This window comes from Blastocystis sp. subtype 4 (assembly GCF_000743755.1).
Source record: "Blastocystis sp. subtype 4 strain WR1 chromosome Unknown seqid_0184, whole genome shotgun sequence".
In the NCBI taxonomy this organism is placed as follows: domain Eukaryota; class Bigyra; order Opalinata; family Blastocystidae; genus Blastocystis; species Blastocystis sp. subtype 4.
This window is the reverse complement of record NW_014569363.1, coordinates 1-21,765: the sequence shown is the minus strand read 5'-3', so window position 1 is coordinate 21,765 and position 21,765 is coordinate 1. Positions and strand designations below refer to the sequence as shown.

The 21,765-nt window shown below is 40.9% G+C and overlaps 12 protein-coding genes across 12 annotated transcripts; 7 read left to right on the top strand and 5 right to left on the bottom strand.

Annotated features, from left to right (window-relative positions):
* Nucleotides 1–139: 139 nt before the first annotated feature.
* JH06_2924 (hypothetical protein) lies at nt 140–1,056 on the bottom strand (the record flags this gene model as incomplete). The annotated part of the gene is made up of 4 exons (XM_014671206.1): nt 140–506; nt 537–631; nt 661–962; nt 993–1,056. 4 exons carry the CDS (start codon nt 1,054–1,056, stop codon nt 140–142), a joined length of 828 nt encoding a protein of 275 aa, XP_014526692.1.
* Nucleotides 1,057–1,108: 52 nt separating this feature from the next.
* JH06_2923 (hypothetical protein) lies at nt 1,109–1,866 on the bottom strand (the record flags this gene model as incomplete). The annotated part of the gene is made up of 7 exons (XM_014671205.1): nt 1,109–1,295; nt 1,325–1,389; nt 1,419–1,500; nt 1,530–1,610; nt 1,642–1,712; nt 1,744–1,805; nt 1,839–1,866. The coding sequence occupies 7 exons, from the start codon at nt 1,864–1,866 to the stop codon at nt 1,109–1,111; spliced, it is 576 nt and encodes a 191-aa protein (XP_014526691.1).
* Nucleotides 1,867–1,980: 114 nt separating this feature from the next.
* JH06_2922 (hypothetical protein) lies at nt 1,981–3,862 on the top strand (the record flags this gene model as incomplete). Its single annotated transcript, XM_014671204.1, is given in 12 exon segments — nt 1,981–2,004; nt 2,016–2,065; nt 2,099–2,137; nt 2,166–2,216; nt 2,246–2,318; nt 2,350–2,495; nt 2,527–2,778; nt 2,818–3,355; nt 3,385–3,625; nt 3,668–3,720; nt 3,751–3,810; nt 3,821–3,862. 12 exon segments carry the CDS (start codon nt 1,981–1,983, stop codon nt 3,860–3,862), a joined length of 1,569 nt encoding a protein of 522 aa, XP_014526690.1.
* A 1,188-nt stretch (nt 3,863–5,050) lies between these two features.
* On the top strand, nt 5,051–8,276 carry JH06_2921 (hypothetical protein; the record flags this gene model as incomplete). Its single annotated transcript, XM_014671203.1, is given in 17 exon segments — nt 5,051–5,175; nt 5,206–5,260; nt 5,291–5,770; nt 5,801–5,862; nt 5,891–6,068; nt 6,099–6,293; nt 6,324–6,448; nt 6,464–6,567; nt 6,598–6,698; nt 6,730–6,814; nt 6,827–6,988; nt 7,019–7,175; nt 7,187–7,216; nt 7,230–7,310; nt 7,340–7,517; nt 7,548–7,714; nt 7,745–8,276. 17 exon segments carry the CDS (start codon nt 5,051–5,053, stop codon nt 8,274–8,276), a joined length of 2,817 nt encoding a protein of 938 aa, XP_014526689.1.
* A 405-nt stretch (nt 8,277–8,681) lies between these two features.
* On the top strand, nt 8,682–9,296 carry JH06_2920 (hypothetical protein; the record flags this gene model as incomplete). The annotated part of the gene is made up of 3 exons (XM_014671202.1): nt 8,682–8,948; nt 8,979–9,167; nt 9,192–9,296. 3 exons carry the CDS (start codon nt 8,682–8,684, stop codon nt 9,294–9,296), a joined length of 561 nt encoding a protein of 186 aa, XP_014526688.1.
* Nucleotides 9,297–9,614: 318 nt separating this feature from the next.
* JH06_2919 (hypothetical protein) lies at nt 9,615–9,907 on the top strand (the record flags this gene model as incomplete). The annotated part of the gene is made up of 4 exons (XM_014671201.1): nt 9,615–9,663; nt 9,695–9,719; nt 9,747–9,759; nt 9,809–9,907. The coding sequence occupies 4 exons, from the start codon at nt 9,615–9,617 to the stop codon at nt 9,905–9,907; spliced, it is 186 nt and encodes a 61-aa protein (XP_014526687.1).
* An 87-nt stretch (nt 9,908–9,994) lies between these two features.
* Nucleotides 9,995–10,361, bottom strand: JH06_2918 (hypothetical protein; the record flags this gene model as incomplete). Its single annotated transcript, XM_014671200.1, has 3 exons — nt 9,995–10,132; nt 10,164–10,178; nt 10,209–10,361. 3 exons carry the CDS (start codon nt 10,359–10,361, stop codon nt 9,995–9,997), a joined length of 306 nt encoding a protein of 101 aa, XP_014526686.1.
* A 1,107-nt stretch (nt 10,362–11,468) lies between these two features.
* Nucleotides 11,469–12,471, top strand: JH06_2917 (hypothetical protein; the record flags this gene model as incomplete). The annotated part of the gene is made up of 3 exons (XM_014671199.1): nt 11,469–11,529; nt 11,559–11,630; nt 11,660–12,471. The coding sequence occupies 3 exons, from the start codon at nt 11,469–11,471 to the stop codon at nt 12,469–12,471; spliced, it is 945 nt and encodes a 314-aa protein (XP_014526685.1).
* Nucleotides 12,472–12,539: 68 nt separating this feature from the next.
* On the top strand, nt 12,540–13,581 carry JH06_2916 (cysteine proteinase; the record flags this gene model as incomplete). The annotated part of the gene is given in 2 exon segments (XM_014671198.1): nt 12,540–12,597; nt 12,611–13,581. The coding sequence occupies 2 exon segments, from the start codon at nt 12,540–12,542 to the stop codon at nt 13,579–13,581; spliced, it is 1,029 nt and encodes a 342-aa protein (XP_014526684.1).
* Nucleotides 13,582–13,726: 145 nt separating this feature from the next.
* JH06_2915 (hypothetical protein) lies at nt 13,727–18,607 on the top strand (the record flags this gene model as incomplete). Its single annotated transcript, XM_014671197.1, has 4 exons — nt 13,727–13,772; nt 13,802–14,032; nt 14,063–14,329; nt 14,361–18,607. The coding sequence occupies 4 exons, from the start codon at nt 13,727–13,729 to the stop codon at nt 18,605–18,607; spliced, it is 4,791 nt and encodes a 1,596-aa protein (XP_014526683.1).
* A 57-nt stretch (nt 18,608–18,664) lies between these two features.
* Nucleotides 18,665–19,945, bottom strand: JH06_2914 (unconventional myosin-VIIB; the record flags this gene model as incomplete). The annotated part of the gene is made up of 5 exons (XM_014671196.1): nt 18,665–18,922; nt 18,952–19,135; nt 19,166–19,581; nt 19,618–19,828; nt 19,857–19,945. 5 exons carry the CDS (start codon nt 19,943–19,945, stop codon nt 18,665–18,667), a joined length of 1,158 nt encoding a protein of 385 aa, XP_014526682.1.
* A 654-nt stretch (nt 19,946–20,599) lies between these two features.
* JH06_2913 (mitochondrial inner membrane protease) lies at nt 20,600–21,134 on the bottom strand (the record flags this gene model as incomplete). The annotated part of the gene is made up of 4 exons (XM_014671195.1): nt 20,600–20,761; nt 20,794–20,871; nt 20,903–20,987; nt 21,019–21,134. The coding sequence occupies 4 exons, from the start codon at nt 21,132–21,134 to the stop codon at nt 20,600–20,602; spliced, it is 441 nt and encodes a 146-aa protein (XP_014526681.1).
* Nucleotides 21,135–21,765: the final 631 nt, after the last annotated feature.

The window sequence follows — 21,765 nt, the reverse complement described above, 5'->3', positions numbered from 1 at the left end:
GCTGCTTCTCCTATTGCTGACAGAACCCCTGTGATGCTTATGGATCAGTGAGGTTATGTTTCGTTTACGTATAATAATGATCATTGGAGTTGTTTTTTATGTACGAATTAGAGATGGGAACTCGAGTCGTTATTGATTCTCAAACACAATATTCTACAAGCATTTGCGATAAGGCATTCACCAACTCTGATATACACTGTTTTTCTGTAAACTTTACACGTCCATCACGCGTTGCAGTAAGATTCGCACACCTTATCTGTGTTAATAACAATACTTCTGGATCCATGGTCACCAATTCTTGGAAATGATCTTGTATCACTTCCCAACACTTCTTTGAATGATCATACGCCGAAACTAACCGCTGAACATCTTCTACAGGGACACTTATATGAATGTGACTCATGCCATCTACAACACTTGGCACGGAGAACGAGAGTACCATATTCTCATTCACTCGATTCAAAGACCGAGAAAAGGCAGTCTCACAAAGATGCTGCAGTTGATATCTAGCTATGAGATTGACAGAGAATGAATACGAAGAGAACCGGTAACGAGACAAGTTGATGAACACATCATAGGCCTTCTTGAACCAGTTTAGAAAAACCTTCCTCAACTCCTTCTTTCCTTTGATCTATCATAAATAGGAGATTTAAACACTACTAGGAGCATTGAGTGTGAAACGTGTGTACTACGTGGATATTGAGCAAATATACAACAGTATAAACTAATAGCTCGATCTTTATCTGTAAACGAGAGATTGTATCCAACACAATAATCAAAACCCTGAATCGCTTCAATTTCGTGTACTAATACTCTCAATAGTTTGACATTGTTCAATGGACCTGAATACTTTTCATATTCTTGACGCAATGAAGGAACAAGCGAATTTATGAATGACTGTTCGTTTACAGTGGATAGAATAGGTGATATTGCATAGACTCTCCATGTTTTATTCACTAAATCTAGAAATCATCACAGATGCGAAAAAGAACAATCAAGGGAAGAAATGTCTACTTCAGATTCATTACTATTTGAAACTGCAACCTCCTCTTCCATTCAGGACCTGTAGACAGAGTTGAATGAAAGAATGAAACAAACAGACCAACCACTAGTTCCCCTTCTTCGACACTGCCTCATGGAGCCGGTCACGAAAAGAGTCCATCACAGCAACAGCATCTTCTTCGACAACATCCCGACATAAGACTCCATCCTTTGTATAGTAACTTCCAACGGGCTTAACGAACACATAGACGACAGTCTCTTTATTCACCACAGCTGACACTGTCAATGTGTAGCTACAGGAAACGAACGCATCTATAATTACTCATAATCTCCAAAATCACATTTAGACTCGGCTCGGAATTCCTTTGCATCGCAATACTTGCTTCCCTACACTCAACTAGCACAAATAAACCAACAGTTGGAAGAGATCCAATCAAGAATGATTTTTTGATGAAAATGAAGGAGATGATATAATCAACAACGGCTAGAATGTAGTATCTGCAATTAAGCAAAGGGATCGCTACTACATGGCACAGAGCATTGCTATCATTTCCTTTCCTCCAAAGTAGTCCTTGTACTTGAAGTAAGAAACAAATCCACAAACACCGCTATATCTAATTCAGTTCATCTGTACCATACCAAATAATACGAATTCCATAGATCAAGTAATCGAACAGAAAGTTGGGCTTCACATCGTTCTTCATAAAGGCCTATATCATGAAAGCCGAAGTTAAATATGACATCAATAAAAGCATCATCTACAGTCTGCTTCATCACCTTATTGTCTCCTAACTCTGTAATCCCTATTCTATCACTCGAAATGACAAATACTCTACTTGTTTCTTCAATATGTTTAATTGTCATGATGTTTGATGAACTGGATGAGGAGAAAAGAGAGATCCGATGAACACGGTTTTTCAGCAAATCTGTCAGAGAACCATATTCTCTCAGTATTTGAGTTACAGTACCGTCCAAGTCATGGTAGTATTTGGACACAATAGAGTAATTGCTAGGAAACGGAAGATCGAGTATATGTGAAAGATGCTTTTGGACGAGATATTTTGTATTTAATGGATTTCTGAATTCTGATTTGTAGAAAAAAGGTGGTGCCTGTTCAGCGTCGTGAACGATCGTCGTTGTTGTTGGTTCGTCTTTATTTGTAGACGGAGTCGTGATTCCAGTTCAAGTAGTGATGAAAGCCATTCTTCATTTAGGTATACTTGGTGTTTTTAGTTGATTGTAGTGATAACAGTTATTCGGAAGACGAGGTATTGAGCCATCATCGGAGAAGTCGTCGTGGAGGTTCTCATCATTCAGTACTATAGGGAATTGTCATTTTTGATCTAGAAGCACTCTAGTAGATTGGAAAGGGCAGATCGCACGCTTCCACATATTGCTCTGGCAAATACAACCCCTCGTATGTCGTTTCAACAGTTCATGTATCGTCAACGCAATGATATTACACCAGAAGAAGCTCATAACCGATTTGTATCGTTTGTAGTTCCTAAAAGTATTGAACACTAGAGAACAAGCTCATTATGACCAAGAAGTGGCCCATCGATTCTTTGAGACTTATTGTCACGAAGAATTCATGCTTGAGCGATATTTACCATCTTATCATCTGACTCGTCTTCATGACTTGTCCTCAGAGATTCGTAGTGCTCACGCTGCTATGTGTGAAGAGATCGCATCTGGTAGTTTTCTGAAAAAGGAGGAAATGAATACTGTAACAATTCAAAGTCCCTATAGAAATCGATTGGATGATTCATGGTGGTCGTGTGTAGCGTGAGGGATTGTTAAGGGGATCATGGGTAGATACTTTGAGTCTGTTCCTTCTGGTTGTTCTCGAGCCGAGTTCCGTAAGCTGCTTCCTGCTGAAGCCACTGTTAAGGCGGTGTGGTATGGTGATGTTATGGTGTGTCCTCCCCCTGGAATTGCACGACCTGTATGGGTACTGTGTGCATCCAAAGAGGATGTATCCCTGATTGTGGATCAACTGGATGGGAGCAGTGTCGAATATATGAGTGATATCTTCACCAATGATAAGAGCAAGTGGCGTATTTCTTGTCGGAGTCAGATGCGACCCAAGCATTCTCATTTGTTACCAACCGTAGCTAATCGACCTGATCGGATTGCTTCCGATCTTGCATCTCTGCTCCAGATTCTCCATGCTTTGGAGAAGTACTGGGAACTAGATACTTCGTTGGAACCGTGCTTGAATATCCTTGCAGACCAGGTACCAGACCTTTCGGATGTGGATCGTGTGTACGTTTTGGTGCATGTACTGCGTCGGGTCTTCGGATATGATTATTGGCATAGTGCAGCAGACCAGGAGTTTGGGATTAGTTTCCATGTATATGAGAGGTTGGAGATGAACAGTAGCGTTTTGGTTTCGATCGAATCCGTGCTTCAGGAGAGTGTGAAGAAGAGAATGAAAAGGACCAGGCGTGGTGTGCTGCCTTGGACAATAACACCTTTTTGTTCATTAAGTCCATAGCAAATCAGACTGTGAGTAAGGAGCTAAACACTTCGAGTCCCGAGTTAGAACAGGAGAAGGAGATCCGCCAAGAGGAAGCGACTCTTATGGATGAGTTGATCGATGCGACAGAGGATCATTACGCCTGTAAGGTGTGTGACAAGTATTTCAATGGGCGGGAGTTTGTAGTTAAACATATTCAACATCACCACAATGCAAAGGTTGAAGGGGTGACGATGACTGTGGGAAAATCATGAGGAAATGATGCGTAGAAGGTAATGAAAGAGGTGTGCGAGAAGTTGTATCAGAAAGATGATTTGAAGGTGATGCCAGTAGTAGTAGATTCTAGAACGAATCGAGCTCGTTATTGTGATTGTTTATTGAAAATCGAAGTCATTTGCCACTAGGGAACCGACATTGCCGTCATTTTTCTCTTCGCGATAGTAATGTCGAATGAAGAAATCATTCACGCCTGTGTCAAGCAGAATGTATCTTTTATTTGCCAGTAGTTGTAGAAAGGAGGAGTGATTATTAGTTGTGGTAAAGAAAGTGATCGTCTGTATCCTGTTGTTGTATGATTGCCTTTGTTCTTTCATATGCAGGTGACACCGTGGGTGGTACTTCCTGAGAAAGGGAAAGAAAACAACTGTAAAGCTTTTTCAACGTATTAATAGTAGATATTTATGTTCCAGGAATTTCTCTATCAGGAATCAATAAATTTTCAAAGGTGGACGTGCCTGTTGACAATTTGGCATTTGTTGGCTATGATGTAGTTGTTGTCTATTACTACTATTATAGAAGTTGTATCCTTACATTCGGGACTGTTTCAATACCCATTTGTCGCGTTACACGTTGTTTGTCAAGAACGCAGCTCTAATTACGTTTCGGATCTTTCAGGCGTTACCTTTGAGTTCTCCTCTTCATATTCCATCTTCGCTTAGTTACTCTCAAATGGTGCCTGATCTTAATGGAAATTTGCCATCTGTCAGCCATTTAATGACTATCAACGAGAGACAGCATATTCTTTTTTCGAATGAGCAAATGTCAGAGGGATCATCAGATGAAAACCAGCTGGAAAGAGTATTGGATAAGGAAGTATTAACCACCTCCTTAGACGACAAATTATCTGTAAAGCGTGAGAAGGATGTAGAGATGTCTGCTATGAAGATTGTTATTCCTCTTCCAGCCACAGGTTCTGATGCCTTGGTTTCGGGTTCACGGGTATCAGATGGTTCTCAGATGTCGAATGGTTGTCCATCAAATAGTTCTCAGTCATCAAATGATTGTCCGTCAAATAGTTCTCAACCACCAAATCCCATGACTTCACGTCATACAATCAAAGTTCCTAATCCTGAACGAATAGGTAGTTCAGTCGTGACTTCCGAACTGGAGCAGTCATCTTCATCCATCTCTTTGAAGTCAGAACTAGAGTCGGAACATCCATCACCTAGACAATCAGTTCTAACCAATCCAACCTTATCACCAGTTGTCTCTTCACCTATTCCAGCTTCTGAACTTACTTTGTTTCCGACAGAGCCATCTCTCTCTCCAGAATCAAAGAAGGTGTGTGTAATGCCAGTTGAGGAGAATCCATATGAGGAATCGGAGAGTGAGTTGTCAGTACACAATAAAGGAGAGACTAAAGCAGAGACAAAGACATATATGGGAATGACCCAAAAAACATGGGAAGAGGTTCCGTAAGAATGAGATGAGTGAATAAGAGATAGCAAACAGGAGGATGACTCTTGTCAGAAACTCATCTATGAGAATCCTTTGCAGATGGTAAGATATACGATTGGCTTCTCATTCTAGCCTCTATGTGCTCATTGTCATCTCCCTGTCTCTTCCAATCCCAATGTCACCTATACGTGCTCTAGGTGCCATTCTCTGTTCCATACTAATTGCATCTGGGGCGACTTCTATATGATGAAAGGCACTTCGTGGCGAGAGCAGAGTCAGACTAATCGTAGATGGATTTGTGGTTCGTGCCTTGTGAATACCAATCTTCAGTGCTTTGATCCAGATTTGCGACAGTGGATTGATGTTTTTGTGATTGCTTTCCATGCTACGACCAATCTCCACACCATTAAGTTTCAACAGGACTTACGATCTGTTCGTCTGAGACACATGCGTGTGCGTGAAGTACCTGAGATGATGGATCCAGAAGCCCATACTGATAATACCCTTACCAATACAAGTATTATGGAGATGCGAAATGGAGTACGCTGCTACAAGGGATCTGAAGGAATTCAAGACATTTCCAAATGGAATTATCATTCTCTGCCTCAGGTGGTGGGAGATGAGTGAGTCCTTCACTTCTAGTTATCATTCCGAACCAACAGTAACCCAAAGGATAATTTAATTAATGCAATTATGTATCGAAGGTAGCTATTATTCCTTCTTTGTAACTAGATTCGGTATCAACCACACCATAGAAGTACTGACACTATGGGAAGACAATGCCATCTTCACGGCTCAATGGGTCCAGCAAAATAAGTTGCATACCAAAGGAAAGAAGGAATTGGAGTCATATCTCCTTCATCAAATGCTCTTTGCTCCGATTTGGAAGCATGTATTGAATGTGGCTGAGGTGAGTAGAGGAAAAGGGATTGATCCATAGGAACAAATCTACTATCAAGACTTTTCTCCATTATTCCTTCCTGAGTGTGGTGTTTCGTCTCTCTCGGATACTAATGATGAGTGCTGTATATGCCATCGAGTTCGAAAGGATGAACATGATCCTATTGTCTGTGATGGATGTAATGGAGCTTATCATTGGAGTTGTACTACACCTCCACTGACAGAATTGCCTGAAGTAAGAATAATATAATGGGATCATATCAAGGGTGAATGGCTGTGTGAGCGATGCAAGCAGTATCCTCATGATATCGATCGAGGGAAAGACAATTGGTTCTATAAATGTTGGTTTACTCTTGGTGGTGAATATGATATTACGGGATATGTATTGAGGTGAAGATACTGCAGTGATCTGATCACTAGTACTCTACCATATGGAGAGGAATTGATGCAACGTCAGCAAAGAGAAGATGAGCAAACAGAACAATTAGTAGCACTAGCAGATAAGACTTGTGAGAGAACAAGAGAATAATGAAGCATAGTACCAATTCTTCCTTTACCACCCCTTTCCACCATTCTTCGTTTCGAGTATCAAGGGGATGAATTGCATAGACAGAATGATCATGAAGTGGATGGATGGTGTGTAGGTGTATTTTTAATCAACTTCAGAATAGAGAGAGCGTATCTTCAGTGTCCTTCAGTCTCTCGATAATTATCATGCTTGTCAGCTTTTCTCAACATCGGGAACTGATGAGCGATGTGTATGCGTAGGGAATAAAGAGGTCCTTGAATTAAAGGCTTGCGTATTGCGTCACTTCTATGCAAGTAATCGTATTCGTGGTCCAGTCATTATTGTCTGCTCTGCAGAGGATAAGGAGTTATGGGAACTGGCTTTGCACACATACACGCAGTTGAAGGTTGCTATTATGAGTGGTAGAGGATAGTGAGAGCTGTGATCAATAGACAATGCTCCTCTTCGGCGTGTGCAATGGTTGACGTATCTGGGTCCAACCAAAGAGCTTCTTGTTGGTGAGTACAATGTGTTTATCATGTCTTCAACTGTCTTCAAAAATCGTACTGCATCTGATAATGCTTATTTCCGTTTATTAGAGATATCAGTGTTAATAGCAGACTCTTCAATGATGTATCAATGTGTCAAATGTATGAGAAATAGAAACAAAGGGAAGAAGCTGTCTACAACTTTACCTGGAGGAAAGGAGTTTCGTGAAGGTATTGGAAAGCTAATGGAGGTGGAGTAGGAGTCTGTTAGGTTGTTGAGAATAGACCGGAAAATCTGGTATTTATTTGGCACCTAGAGCAGGCTCCGAAGGATATTCCTGTCGGTTATCTTCAGCAATGTGAGATTACTCTTCCTCAGAGTGTTGATGAGAAGCAGAAGAACAATCGGTGTTTACTGATTGACATATTCCATAATTATATTCGTTCTGAGGATATTGATCGAGTTCATATGGTCTCTTGATGTGATTATTAGGATTTAATGCAGGGTCTGATTCCTTCTCTTGTGGTTCTTCTTGAAAACGATCATCTCCAAGAGTGTAGTCTTGTTCAGGATCTGTTGGTTCTGTGTCCGCTTGCAATTTCTCAAGCACGGTGTTTGGATGCATTGTGGAGACGATGGGGGTTTCTCTTGTTACAACGGTATTAGTACTGTTTGAATGTGAGTGATAGAGGTCAGCGTACGCTGCTGGGGAATGATGTATTACTCTCTGTCGTGTTTGAAATGATTCGTATTTACACACATCCTTTTCTTGCTGGATGTAGTGAGCAAGCCTGTTGTGAGTGTAGTTGTGGATCTGTAGAATGGGCTGATAGCAGGTCTGTAGACGATTCTGTGCATATTGCTACCTCTAACTCTTCTGCCAACTTCAACCCTCCTTCAACAACTAACACTGCATCTCCAAAAAGTCAGGATTGGAACAAAGTGTTCTGTCAGTGTAGCGGGAAGATCTTTATGCTTGACTTCTTGGTCAACTGTCTTTTTCAGGTAACTCTTATTCAGTTCACTAATCTTCAGGACTCAACATGTCAAGTCCTTGGTATCTATAGTCGCTCTCTACGAATGTGCCAGTATCTGACTCAGTATTATCGGAACAAATGCACTAGAGTTCAATGGTATGTTGTGAGTGTTCGGTGCCATCTAGTTTCTATGGTGTTCACACATTGCAAGAATTCCAACAGGCTATCCGGGAGGTCCATTTGAATCAGGCAAAGGGAATCCACACTGTATTGATTCTCGGTAGTATTCCTGTTCGTGTGGGTATTTCACTCTCTTTCCTACGTCATGTGATTTTGCTGGATTCGGATCTGGAACCCACTACAGATGTGGACACGTTGCAGCTAACGTTTGATATTGGAGTGCGACAGGTTGATGTGAGAGTATTTGATGATCAGTAGCGTGTACAGCTTATTCGACTGATAACTGCGGCTTCCTGTGAGTTGGAGTATTTTATCTCTGGAAGTCGGTATGTGTCCGAATACAGGAGTTTTCTCCGTCATAACAATACAAGCATGTCTGAGAGTTTATGTCGGTTTCTGGTGAGTCACCATCAAGAGGAGTATTGGCGGTTTGTTCATAGTGTACTCATGGAAATGGTGTGTAATGTAGATGTTGAATATCTATATTTCAGGAGTTGCTCGGCCATTCCCTTTAAGTTCCGATCATCAGCTCTCTAAGAAAGCGATTGAATACTTGAAACCGTTCATTCCCTCGTTAAATGCACATTCCCTTCCTGAAGAACCAACCACGAAAGCTTCTGCTATCCAGAACATCATTGAAGCTCTATGGAACCCTCGTCTCACCATTCAATCTATGAAGGACCTTGTTCAATCTGTCCTGACGATGTTACCTGACTGGGCTATGGATGACTCGATGGTGAGAACAAAGCGTTGAGATTATTTGTAGGATTTATCCCATTTATCATTAGCCACTCTAGAACAAGCATCTCAGTTAGATTTGATTCTATGTCATGCACTGGAGAAGATGTTACAATTGACTGATGGGCTAGTTGTGAATAGTGATGCTTCTATTCGTCGCAAGACGAAAATAAAGGCGAAAATGAGTGATTTTGTGGAAGCAATTCCATGGGTCTTGGTATTGAACGAAGATAATGTGTAGTTTTATCAGTTAAAAGCCTATTTAATGCGAATCCGATTGGCAATGCGATTTCATAACTATTGGATTGTTGTACCATATCAGGATATCTTCCGATCCTTTTTCTAGTTCGCTATTTGTTGAAGGAAACAATTGAAATCGACAGTTACATTTCATCCTCGATAGTCTTGGGTTTTGGTTTTCTGATGAATCTCTTGTACCTAATAATGAGGATTTATGCCAGAGAATCGTACACCCATTCTCCAGAGCAGTATACAGCAAAGATACCTACTGCCCACTTAAAACCAGGGAAAGCTTGATAGAGTTTTGGATTTGCAATAGGATGACTTCTCCAGGCGTTGTAATTTCCAAATACCATGTATATACAATAGCTCTATGCAGAATAAGTGAGAAAGACGAAGTGGTGAATAATCGTGATTATTGGATATGGAGATTTCTGGAATAGTAAAAATAGGATCTGTTTGTTCCTATGGGGGTTCGTTTCATTAGACTCTATCTATTTATAGCTTCACCTATTTACCCCTTCTTGGTTTGATGAATCCTTTTTCACATTGTAAGTACATTATTCAAAGTAAGTAGTTGTTTTTGATTGACAGACAAATGTTTATTGGTGAGAGAAGCAAGATTGTAACGTGTTTAGAATGAGAGCCAAGTGGGCAAAGAAGCGTATGCGACGTCTGAGACGCAAGAGAAGACAGATGAGAGCTCGTGCGAAATAAAGAGAATTAAGAAGCGAGACTGTCGCTTATTGGGAGTTCTTGTGAATACTATGATGTTTATTCCGTTCGTTTGTTGTTTGTTGATTGTTAGCAAACATCGTAGGACGTTTTCTTGCTACCGTCTATGGAATTTGATTTGGTATCCACAGAGACACTTTTGAGTGGCGGTTCTACAATCTCCAGCATTTTTCGCTTCTGTGATCGTTTCTTTTGTGTAGCAAATGACTACAGATGAAAGTCTAGAATCATTTCCAACGGGATCTGCAATCTTCTAAGTATAAATGATGATAAAAATACTCACCTGTTTGACATCTTCAGCCAGTTCATGAAACCCTAGATTCTCTAAGGATTTAAAGACAATTTGATCGTTAATGGTTTTAGAATTATCCTTCTCTGCTTGCGAGCACAGTTCCATAGCCAGTTGACCAATAAAGGCATTTCCGCAGAGCTGCATCTAGATATGTTAACAGGAGCTGAATAAAAACAATCTTAACAAAGGATTTGCTGCATTTCACCTTTCCATCTAGTGTGTTGGTAACGATATTGTTCACAGTTTTGAGAGGAAGAGTGGCAGACTTCTCCATGATTCGTCTGTATCTAAAAGAAGAGTTGAATTATTATTCTTATTATAATCTAGAATCGAAACTATACTAGCCCGTCTAGCTCAGTCGGTAGAGCGCCAGGCTCTTAACCTGGTGGTCGAGGGTTCGAGCCCCTCGGTGGGCGATTTTATTTCTTTTAGTTCGATGATTCAAGTGAGGAGGAGTAGTCTTTTAGTTTTATGTTGTGTCTTCTTCCTCATTGTCTATTTGAGTGTTGGTTTTGGAGACCGTTCTCACGTCGAAGTGGATCAGTTCATAATAGAAGTACTTCCTGATAAGTAGTTATTAGTCTGTTATTGATTTGATCAGTAGTTATGCAGTGGATGGTGATGCTAGTTTTTGGAGGACGAAGGAGATGAATTCTGTTTTTAATACGTTTTATTTGTTTTCTTCTGTTATTGTGTAGGGGGATGTCGGTATCTGGTAAGAATGAATCTTTAGTCGAGTCTGCGTATCCCTCTCATGAGTTCGTAGCTGTTCAAGGATCGCAAATTGAAATTTCTGATTCATCGCCTTCTGTTGATGTGGTCAGTTCAACAGTTGGTCTTAATGCTTCTGTTGTTGATTTGTCAGTAGACAGGGTAGTTTCAGTGACCTCATCTGTTCGTGCATCGTCGATGCCTTTTTTGTCGACCTCGTTTAATATGTCATCGGGTGATTCATCTTTACTATCATCCAAATTATCTCTGGAACTATCATCTTCACCTTCTGCTTCACCCATGCCGTCTCTTTCGTCATCATCCATACCGTCTCTATTACCTTTATCTTCCCTTTTTTCCTCTTCCCGTCCATTGTTTCCTTCTCCTCTACCCTCTGCTCCACCTTCTTTATCTCCACCACCACACCACCCTCAACAATCTCTCCTCAACCGTTACTTTCAATCAACCCTTGATCGTCAGCTACATTGTGGAACAAACGTTGTAGTGTATCAAGTACATGCCCAAAGCGGGCTTGGAAATATGATCCGTGGGTACTTCACAGCTATGGCTATCGGAGTTCTAACAGACCGCTGTGTTCAAAGTACATACGAATCTGGTTTAATATTGTAGTTTCAAGTTTTCACGAGTATGTCACGACTCTCTTCTTTCCTCCGTTTCCACATCTTTCCTATTCTTTTCCTAGTACATACTTGGAGTTGGATTGATTATAGTCAAAGGATTGCATCGTTACGAGTGGAACTATCTTCCAACAGCAAGAAATGCTCCTTATTACGCCCGAAACCCTCTATCCGCGTTGTTGAAGACTCCAACTATTCTCTTAACTACATACTCTGATTTCACGTCGAGGTCGCTGACACCAAAGTTTTACCAAAAGACACTACTTGAAAATGGTTTGATTTCAAGCAATCATACCAGTGAAACAAGGATGGGAATTGAAGTGCGATCCATCTGGCTACGTCTTCTGCTAAACCCCTGTCAATCTCTATGTACAGTGATCAACAATCATATCCAAGTTCTGCGAGAACGGACCATCATTGGACTGCAGCTACGATTGGGAGGTCAAAAAGCGAACTATGTAGAGAAGGAAATGCTTCCAGTGGAAGTCCTTTCCAGAGTGGTTTCGCTCGTCTGGCGGTATATGAAAGCTCGTTCTCTTCAACTACAGGATGTGTACGTTTTAGTCTCATCAGATTCAGATTTTGCCATACGAAAAATAAGGAAGGCATTTCCTACCAACACATATGTGGCAAATGATTTTCCAATTGGACATAGCGCAGAAGCCAAGATTCGGAAGGCTGCCAGCTGGGAATTATATACAAAACGAGCCATCATGGATTTGATGTTGTTAAAGGAGAGTGACTATCTTATATACTCTCGCAAGAGTAGTTTTGGGAAATTTGCTCATGAACTCCAAATGGCATCTAGCAATCAGCTGGATGTGAACTCTTTTTTGCGACAGCAAGGTTTGCAGTGTAGCGTTTTTCACGATCGTGATTCTGTTGGTACATCCACATATGTGTGATTTTGTTTGTTCAAAGCTCTCTTGTTAGACTATATAACGAAAATAGGACTATTTTCTGCCAGACATTTATGACCGAAAGAGTTCTGTTTTCTGTTATTCTTTCTCATAATCTGGATGTTGTGTGTAGTAGTATTATTAGTTTGTCTTCTCTATGTCAATGGAGATAATTTCCAATTGGATGATGCTTTTCTGCAATACGTAACAGAGTTCGGAAAGAAGTATGTAGATAAGTCGGAACAGAAGTTTCGCAAAGCTCAACTTGCAGTGAATCTTGAGATTATCAAGGAACATAATGCGCGACAGTCTTCTTACGTCTTGGGAGTCACTCAGTTTTCGGATTTGTCACACGAGGAATTTGCTGCTCGGTTTGTCGTCAACGAGGCCATTGTGAAGAAGGCTAAGGAATTTGAGTTGTTAGAAACCGAGGCGTATCCGACTTCGGGATCTAGTTCACTAAAACAGGGTTTGCCTAGTGAAGTGGACTGGAGATTGAAAAATGCAGTGTCTACAGTGAAAGATCAGAAATCTTGTGGTTCTTGTTGGGCATTTAGTGCTGTTGGATCTATTGAAGGAGCTTATGCCATCTACACAGGTGAACTGGTTGATTTGTCTCCTCAGTATCTCGTTGATTGCGATTATTCGGATAATGGTTGTAGTGGAGGTCTCATGGACAATGCATTTGAATTTGTGATGCAGGATGGAGTACCTCTTTGGGATGACTATCCGTATGCTGGAAGACAGAATTCATGCAAAAAGGTTCCTCCAAAGACGAGCATTCTTGGGTATTATGATGTTCCTGCAGGAAGCTCGTATGAATTGATGAAGGCAATTGCTCGTAATCCGGTATCAGTAGCTATTGAGGCAGATACAGTGGTGTTCCAAAACTACCAATCCGGTGTATTGGATGATTCTGCCTGTGGCCACTCTCTGAATCACGGTGTTTTGGCAGTAGGATACAGTGTGGATGCCACTAAACCTTACTATATTGTGAAGAACAGTTGGGGTGAGAAATGGGGTGAGAATGGCTACATTCGCCTTGCTATAACAGATGACTATTATGGTACCTGTGGTATTCATCTGATGTCTTCGTATCCTTTTGTTAATTTGTAATATGATTATCATTGTTTGTTATAAATAGATATTTGAATCCAAACACTACATTAATCGAATTCTAATAGAAGATATTGTTGAAATGTGTTTTGTGTTGTGTCTTGTGTTCTGTTCATATCACATCTACAGTATTTCTTTTTCCCAAATGAGATTGGTTTTCTATCTCGTGGTTCTTATGATAGCGATTTCGAGTATATTTCCATTTACTGATTTGATGTAGTCGTGAATGCTGCAACGATATCTTGTGGAACGAATCAGAACGTCGTGACAACTGGTGAATCTGCGCAGATTCGTTGTACAACCACTTCCCGTACTGCTTCAATTAATCCGGTCCTTCCGAACGGTCTTCGTTATGCCAATGGAGTTATCTCGGGTACTCCTTCCGAGCCATCTCCATATACGACGTATACGATTACTACTGGACGAGATTCTGGGACTTTTGTTATTGGAGGTAATATTCATGTTCCATATTAATGTATAGTTGTGGGTCAGCCCACCTATTTGACAACTGGTTTTACTGAGCAGACAGTATACAGTGGCCTAGCCATTATTCCTATTGATTTCGTGGGAAATACAGTTTTCACAGAGTACAGCATTTCTCCTGTGATAGGAAATGGTCTATCTCTCAATACAACGAGTGGAACGATTTCGGGTATTTACAACGGAGGTGTGTCGCGTATGTCGTATCAGGTGACGGGAACAAATCAGTTTGGAAGTATTTCAACTACATTTACTCTCAATTATAAGGGTAGGAATCTAAGAAGAGAAATGATTGATAGCGCAGTCGGAAGCTAATATTGCGGGTCTTAGTGCATGCTATTATTCAAGTGTTTTAACAAATGGCCTTTATGAGGAATCATGGTTTTATGATAATAATGCGGAAGTCTGTTCACTTTTGGAGACTCTTGATTTGGCTGATGATTACTCTTCAGATCAGGACCATACTTGGCCAGGTCTAGATGATCGAATTGAAGAAACATTCTCTGCTAGTATCACTGGTTATTTGAACATTGGTGGTGCAGCTGAGTACACGTTCGTTGTTACTAGTCAAGGCAGTGTTAAGTTGCTGTTTGATGATTCAGCAGTACCTGTAGTTTCATTTATTACAAACCGAGAGACGACCAGAAATGGTACAATTTCTCTCACTTCGGGTCGTCATTTGATGAGACTGTATTTCAGTAATCAGGATGGAGCTGCTCGTTTACATGTACAGTACATGTCGGAAGCTGCCAGTCTTCCTCTGACGACAATTGATAAGGTGGTAACCTTTGTTGGAGGAAGGGCTCCTTCGTTCCTCGAGGAAAGTGATATTGTTACATTCATTTCAGGTACGATTGATACAACTCGTCCTCGTCTTCGTGGTTCGTATGTGACTTCCTATACAGTTTCTCCAAGTCTGCCTGTTGGTATTTCCATTAATCCTGTATCTGGTGTGATTAGTGGTTCTTCTTCAGTGAGCTCTACTGGGGAATATACAATTAGTGCAACAGGTCCGTTGGGAGTGACGACAGCAGTAGTTCAGGTAACAGTTGGTGGTCTTCCTGTGAGTGGACTGGCTGCAAAGTATTATCGACTCAATGGTATGCAAATCTGCCAGAGACAGACATTCCCCTCTTCGTTTCTATCATTGATGGTGGAAACAGTGGATGAGAATATTTATCATTCAGAATTGTCTGCTGGTTCTGCGTGGACGAATATTCCCGGAGAAGTGTTCTCTACATTCTATGTAGTGTGGAAGGGTTATCTCTATGTGGATGTGTCAGGTGAATACATGTTCAAGTTGGAGAATCGAGATGGTGCTCGTTTGATGATCAATGATCAGAATGTGATTGAGAACTGGGGATGCTTGAATTCAATGACCGAGAAGGAAGGATCGATCACGTTCAACCAAGCTGGATATTATCCGATTGAAGTTCAGTATTTCTCAAACAATGATGCTTTTGGTATTCTTCTAACATGGAAGAAAGGGTCTGATGAGGAATATGTTCAGATTCCCGCTTTGAAGTTGGGTCATATTCCAGAGACTGCTTTCTCCTATACAACACAACGTACGCATTACTATCGTTATGTGAGTATTCTTGGAAACGCACCTGTGTTCTTCGGTGTGACGATGCCTGGTGCTGTGTTCTCATCAGACCCGGACTTGCCTGCTGGTTTGATGATTCAGTCCAGTGGAATGATCACCGGTTCTCCCTCCGAAGACTCGGATGAAACGACCTACACCATCACAGCCACATCGGGAAGCACTGTTCTCCGAACCACAATAGTTCTAGAAGTGTCCTATGTGGAACCTCCATCAACGCTATCAATTAAGGATAGCACTGGAGCGGAAGTGACAGAGGTAACACTTCAGCAGTTTGAAGCCATGCAAAGTCTGACACTTACTGCAAATAATAATCCTCAGAACTGGAAAGTGGAACCTGACCTACCCAGTGGCCTTAACATTTATGGTCCAGCTATATCTTTAGCTGGAACTCCTACAGTATCTATATCACGGACTGCATTCACAATCACGGCTTCGAATAATGGAGGTTATATTTCGAAGACATTATATATTACTGTCACAGGCTGCCAGTATGGAAAGTTCTTGTATTCGACACGGGTTGAACGTTTGGCTGGTACTCTGACTATATCAAAGAATAATGAAACTGTGTATCAACAGACGAATCTCAGTCGCAGTAGATATAGTGTTGTTTTCTGTCTTCCTGCTGACACCTATGAGTATTCTCTAACATGTGGATTGTCAAATCGTGAAACATGTACACTGAACCTGGAGCGTGAAGATGGAATCAACTTTTTGTACTTGAATTCACGAGGAGGCAGCCGAGTCACCGGAGAACTCAAGACAATTGTGACTGAGAAACCAACAATTACAGTATCGGAGCCTTCTTTGATGCTGGCTGTGCGTGAGCAATTTGAGGTGACGTTGCAAGTCGAAGGAGTTTTCTTGCCTCTTGTTGTCAGCCCAACTCTTCCTTCTGGAGTGACTCTGTCAGGAACTACTCTTCGAGGTTCGTTCACAAAGCAAGGCATTTACAAATATACAGTGACGGCATCGAATGAGGTGGGTCAGAATCAAGTTGTGGTGGAGTTTAATGTCGGAACCTGCCCTGATAATCAGTCATTAATGACGTTGTCTCGTTCGTATGGTCGTGAAGGAGAATCAGTATCCATCTACACGATGGAAGGAGAAGAGCTTTTGAGTGTTGAGTTTACCAATTCAGCATACTCTAAAACTTTGTGTATGGCAAATGCGGATTATCGGGTGGTTATGAGAACAACCGCTTCTTCAGGAGTGTGGAGTACTGGTCAGGAACTTCTGGTGAAGGATTCGTGGGAAGATCTGCTGACATCTCTATTGTTGACAGATGGTAGTGGTGAGCAGACTGAGTACTTCACTATAAATTATGCCATTCTTGATGACTTGCCCATGCACTATTATGCTTCATCCAAAGTCAGCAAGAATTGGAACACTCTGAATTTCAAGGATAGCAACTGGCCGATGGCTGCAAGTGGTGAGTTCGGTAACTTTACAACGAATACAGTATATTTCCGCAAAGAGTTCACTGTTGATAATAAGAACAAATACCCGATCTTCGCTTTTGATCTAGAGATTATGGATGGAATTGTGGCATATATCAATGGGCAGGAAGTGGTGCGTCGAAACATGCCATCAGATGAAGTGACTGAAAGCACCTTGGCAGTTTCTCGTTATGATAGTCTGGTGTGGCGTCGAAGCAGTGTTCCAACAAGTGTGCTGCAAAATGGTGTCAACGTGTTGGCTGTGGAGTTGCATCGTTATGAAGAGGCTCCTGACACTGGAATTTATTTCGATATGTATGCCTCCCTCTTATCAGGCACATGTATGTTGCGAACGGATCGTGGTGAGGCTTCGGATAGTCATCATTCTCCTAATCCCCGTTATCCTGCCTCTGCTGCCTTTGATTCATTTGCGATGACACCATGGAGAGACACGAATCTTCCTGTATTCATTCAGTTCACCTATTACTTTGATCGTTTTGAGTATATTAACAAGGTTGTGTTGCGAGCCACACAGTCGTACAACCAGAATCATCCAAAGAAGTTTGAGATTTTGGGAATGCGGGACAAGGAGAATGGTGATGTGTTGATTACTGTGGATGATCGCAACCTGTTCCGAGAACAATATGGAAGTGCAGAGATTGTGATTCCAAATACAAAGTCTTACAATGCTTATCGTATGCAGATTGATGAGACAAATAATGACAGTAACACTGGAACGATTGGAGAGATTTCTCTGTACACATGTAATATTGTGTACTGTCCAAAGGAGAAGGGATGGGAGAGTATTATGACAGGTGAGATGTCATATGGATCCTGTTCTCGTAACTCGTTTGGTGAATCGACTCGTCGTTGTATTCTTAATGTATACGATCCTCAATGGGAGAAGGTTGATACATCATCATGTCTGTCAACACGTCCGGATTCTTCTTCGTCATATATTGACTTCAAGTTCATGGTATCGAATTGCACGATGGAAAACTACGAAGTCTATGTGAACAGTCGTTTTATTGATGTGGTGCGTAATACGCTGCTTGCCAAGAAGGAGAATATCAACGTGTTCTTGAAGCGAGATTGTTCGGATTCAGAGACAAAGAATGTATGTTTCAATGTTCGTGTGACGACAGATCTGCGTATTGCTGATTATGTGTATGCACAGACAGTAGCTTTGCAGCAGGATATTTCTTATTTGATTTATGAGAATGCCCCTCAGAACTTCCCTCAGGGCATGTATTTCGTAATGACGATTAATCCGATTCTTCGAAAGCCAGTGTCGAAGACTACGATTGCTATAGTTGTTCTTCTAGTTGTAGTTGTGATTGCCACGATTGGTGCCTTCTTGTATTCGCAGAGGACAAAGAAGCAGAATAAGAGAGTGCGAGGAGGTAGCGTAACTCGCAAGGCAACGTTAGATACTATCCAAGAGAGAATTGACCGAAATAAGAAGGAGAAGAAGGGTTTGTTGAAGATTGATGAAGAAGAATAGTGTAATATGTATAATGATATGTTTGTTAAAAGCAAGAAAAGCAAGGCTCAATTTCATCTAACAAACACTGAAGTGATTACAATAATACTGAATCAATTCAAATGCTTCGTCAGAGTGTTGCACAGTAAACGAATACCGAATCTGGAGGGGTTTCGTAGTTAGATAGAACGAGATAGAATTGGATGAATGTCCCCATATTGCAATAGATGAATATGGAAAGAAGGATGTATAGGATCGAGACATCAGCGAACCTACCAGAATACCCTTCGGGGCCACACCCAAAAGACTATCTGGATTCTCTTCAGGAGATAATTGCTACCATAAACACACTTTTCAATACCTACTGTTCCATAGAAATGCGTAACACCATAATCATCCCATGCTTGAATGTATTCCAGGAGAGAAAGAACACACTCATGGGGAGAATAACCACGGAGTTTGGAGTACACTTTTAACACTTCTGCTTCACTGATCATTCGACGATTGGGTTGAGCAAGATGAGGAGGCAGTAGTTTGATAATCTCTTGGCTATGAATAAAATGATTCCATGAAACGAACAAGAGTAAACGATTATCTCCTGAGAAGTCTTGAAGTTGTTGCTGAAGAGCAAGGGAGATTAATGTATAATAATCCTGATCAGACCGAAAATATCGACCGCCGTGAAGATCATGAACGGCTTGATAATACACAAACTGTACCATGGTTTCATTCTTCAGATTGAAAGGTAGATAATAGGCAATCGAATACAGCAACTGAGCCATACCAACGAGATCACAGACACGTTGGGAAGATGGAAGCGGAATCTCTCCTTCAGGAACAACACGAAATAATCGAAAGAGGGCTGTTCCTGCTTGTGTGTGTAATTCAGTCGCAACAACAGTAAGTAAGTCCTGTACTATTGCCATTAAAGGTACTTCCACGACAACTGTCTTTCCGACGAGAGTATGAACTGTAAAGGACTGTTTCTCATTCTTCTACAGATCACAATCGTATTCAAGAGGCACTAGAACCCGATTCATGGTTTCTATAGATGGAACTTCCTGGATGGGTCCAATCTCATGACATGATCGCATCACTTCTAGACAATGTTGCGTGAATTGCATATTCAGAGTATTTGTACTATTCTGTACATAGAACTCGATACAAGGATATAATTCATCAGAGGGAAGTCGACTAAATACGAGAAGCAACAACACATTCCAGGTTTTGTCTACAATTGATCTATTTGTCATAAGAATTATGATACTACTGGTTGCTGCATTCTGTCATTTGCTTTACTACTTGACAGTATAATTCATCCACTAGCAGAGGTGGGGCTATTAACAGCAAGGCAATCATCTTTGGAAGATGAGATTCTGGATCTTTACTGCCGAGAGAACTATCTGTATAATTCCAAAGATGCTGATTGAATAGCAGAGCAGCAGAATGAAAGGTTCTGTCCATCTTCAATAAGGGATGCGACAATGGATGGGGTTCAAATACCAAGGCCTTATGAATAGACATACTCTTTCTAAGTCCTTGTAGATTGAAGTGAATCATTGCATACTCTTCTAGATGAACTGCTTTGGCGATACGAGGAGTTCTACATGAATAATACCTACATAACGATACAGGACTTCAGTCGACATTGTTGTCTTTGCTGGGTCCACCCACTGTTCCTTTCCCAAAGATGGATTTACCCATAAGATTTTCTTTTCACGTTCATCATAGACCTGAATCCATCGATCTCTCACATCTGGAGGGACAGTGAGAGGAGAGGCAAAATGGAATGGATCCTCTGTGTACTCCACTAGCGTCTTGTTATTGATCCAAATATACTGCGACTTTTCGGCATCATACTTACGAGTCCATTCTGTCTGAGAAGAATTGGATTCTCTCGATGCCATACTAATACCACGAAGGTGAGCAGCAATATCGAGTCGTTCTGTGAGAGAGGTCATTATTGAGTGTGAGATTCATTCCCGCAATCTGATTGGCCAACAGTCGCATGTTTCAAACAGCTTCAAAATGCTTGAAACAAACATAAAAATGTCTGGTCTCACCTTCTTTAAAAACAATACGAGTAATAGGACTCGAAAACGGAGCAATCCTTCCTATCCGTCGAAAAGGAAAGATGATATACTGAATGGTTCCTTCCACTAATCCTAGAGGAATCTAGATTGAAAAAAACAGAAAAAAGAAGAAACCTGTCCAAATCGATAACTATCTATACTATTCTTGTAATTATCTCCTTCTACCCAGCAATGCCCCTTTTCAATCTCAATCTGTACTTTGACACTACCTATTCTACCATACGAGTTTGTTTCCTTCAATTTGCAGCCAATCACCTGGTAATCCAACAATCCGTTTGACAAGATAGCGGGTTGGATCCTGAGGCGATCTAGATAATGCAACCGTTTTAAAGCCTCTACTTTAGCATCACAACATCACCTCGATTCAGCTGATAGTTTCGTACCCTAAGTTTGTTCACTAATACCCATTCTCGTTTCCTCTTACCATCTGTGTTTGGATTGAGGGTGGGTTGCATCGATTTTCCATCGATCATCGCAATGCATCCAATGCGTTCATTGATTGTGGAAGTCAGGGAAAGTCAAGACAGTTGATCTTCAGGATATACAAATGCAGAGACTACTGCGAATGGGACTGATATCCAGGGATTTTTGAGTAACCTAAACGACATTGTGGATAGTAGACTATTTGCGGCTTGTCCTCTTGGCTCTTCAAGATTTGTGGCTCTATTTAATAATTCTTAAAAGAAGAGGCATAATATACTTTTACACAACGTTCTCATTTTGTCACATGAGTTTAGAGGAACGGGTTCTAGGTGTAGTCTGTGGATAATATGCTATTCAGCTTCAATTCATTAAATGATGTTAACAAAGAGAAGTGTAACTCAGTAGATAGTACATTTACCTGATGTGTCACTCCTCAATCGAAAAAACTGAACAAAACAACCGGCATATCAGACAATAGAATCCATCAATCACAAATCGATTCACATTCTCAAAACAATCATCTCCTATCTCAATTCGTTTCAATGATATCAATGAATTGTTCAATATCAATGATGATATATCAGGATTGAAACGATCATCAATAAACAGAGATTCAATACAACTAGTAACAATCAATTCACAATCATCAATCCATTTCATTCT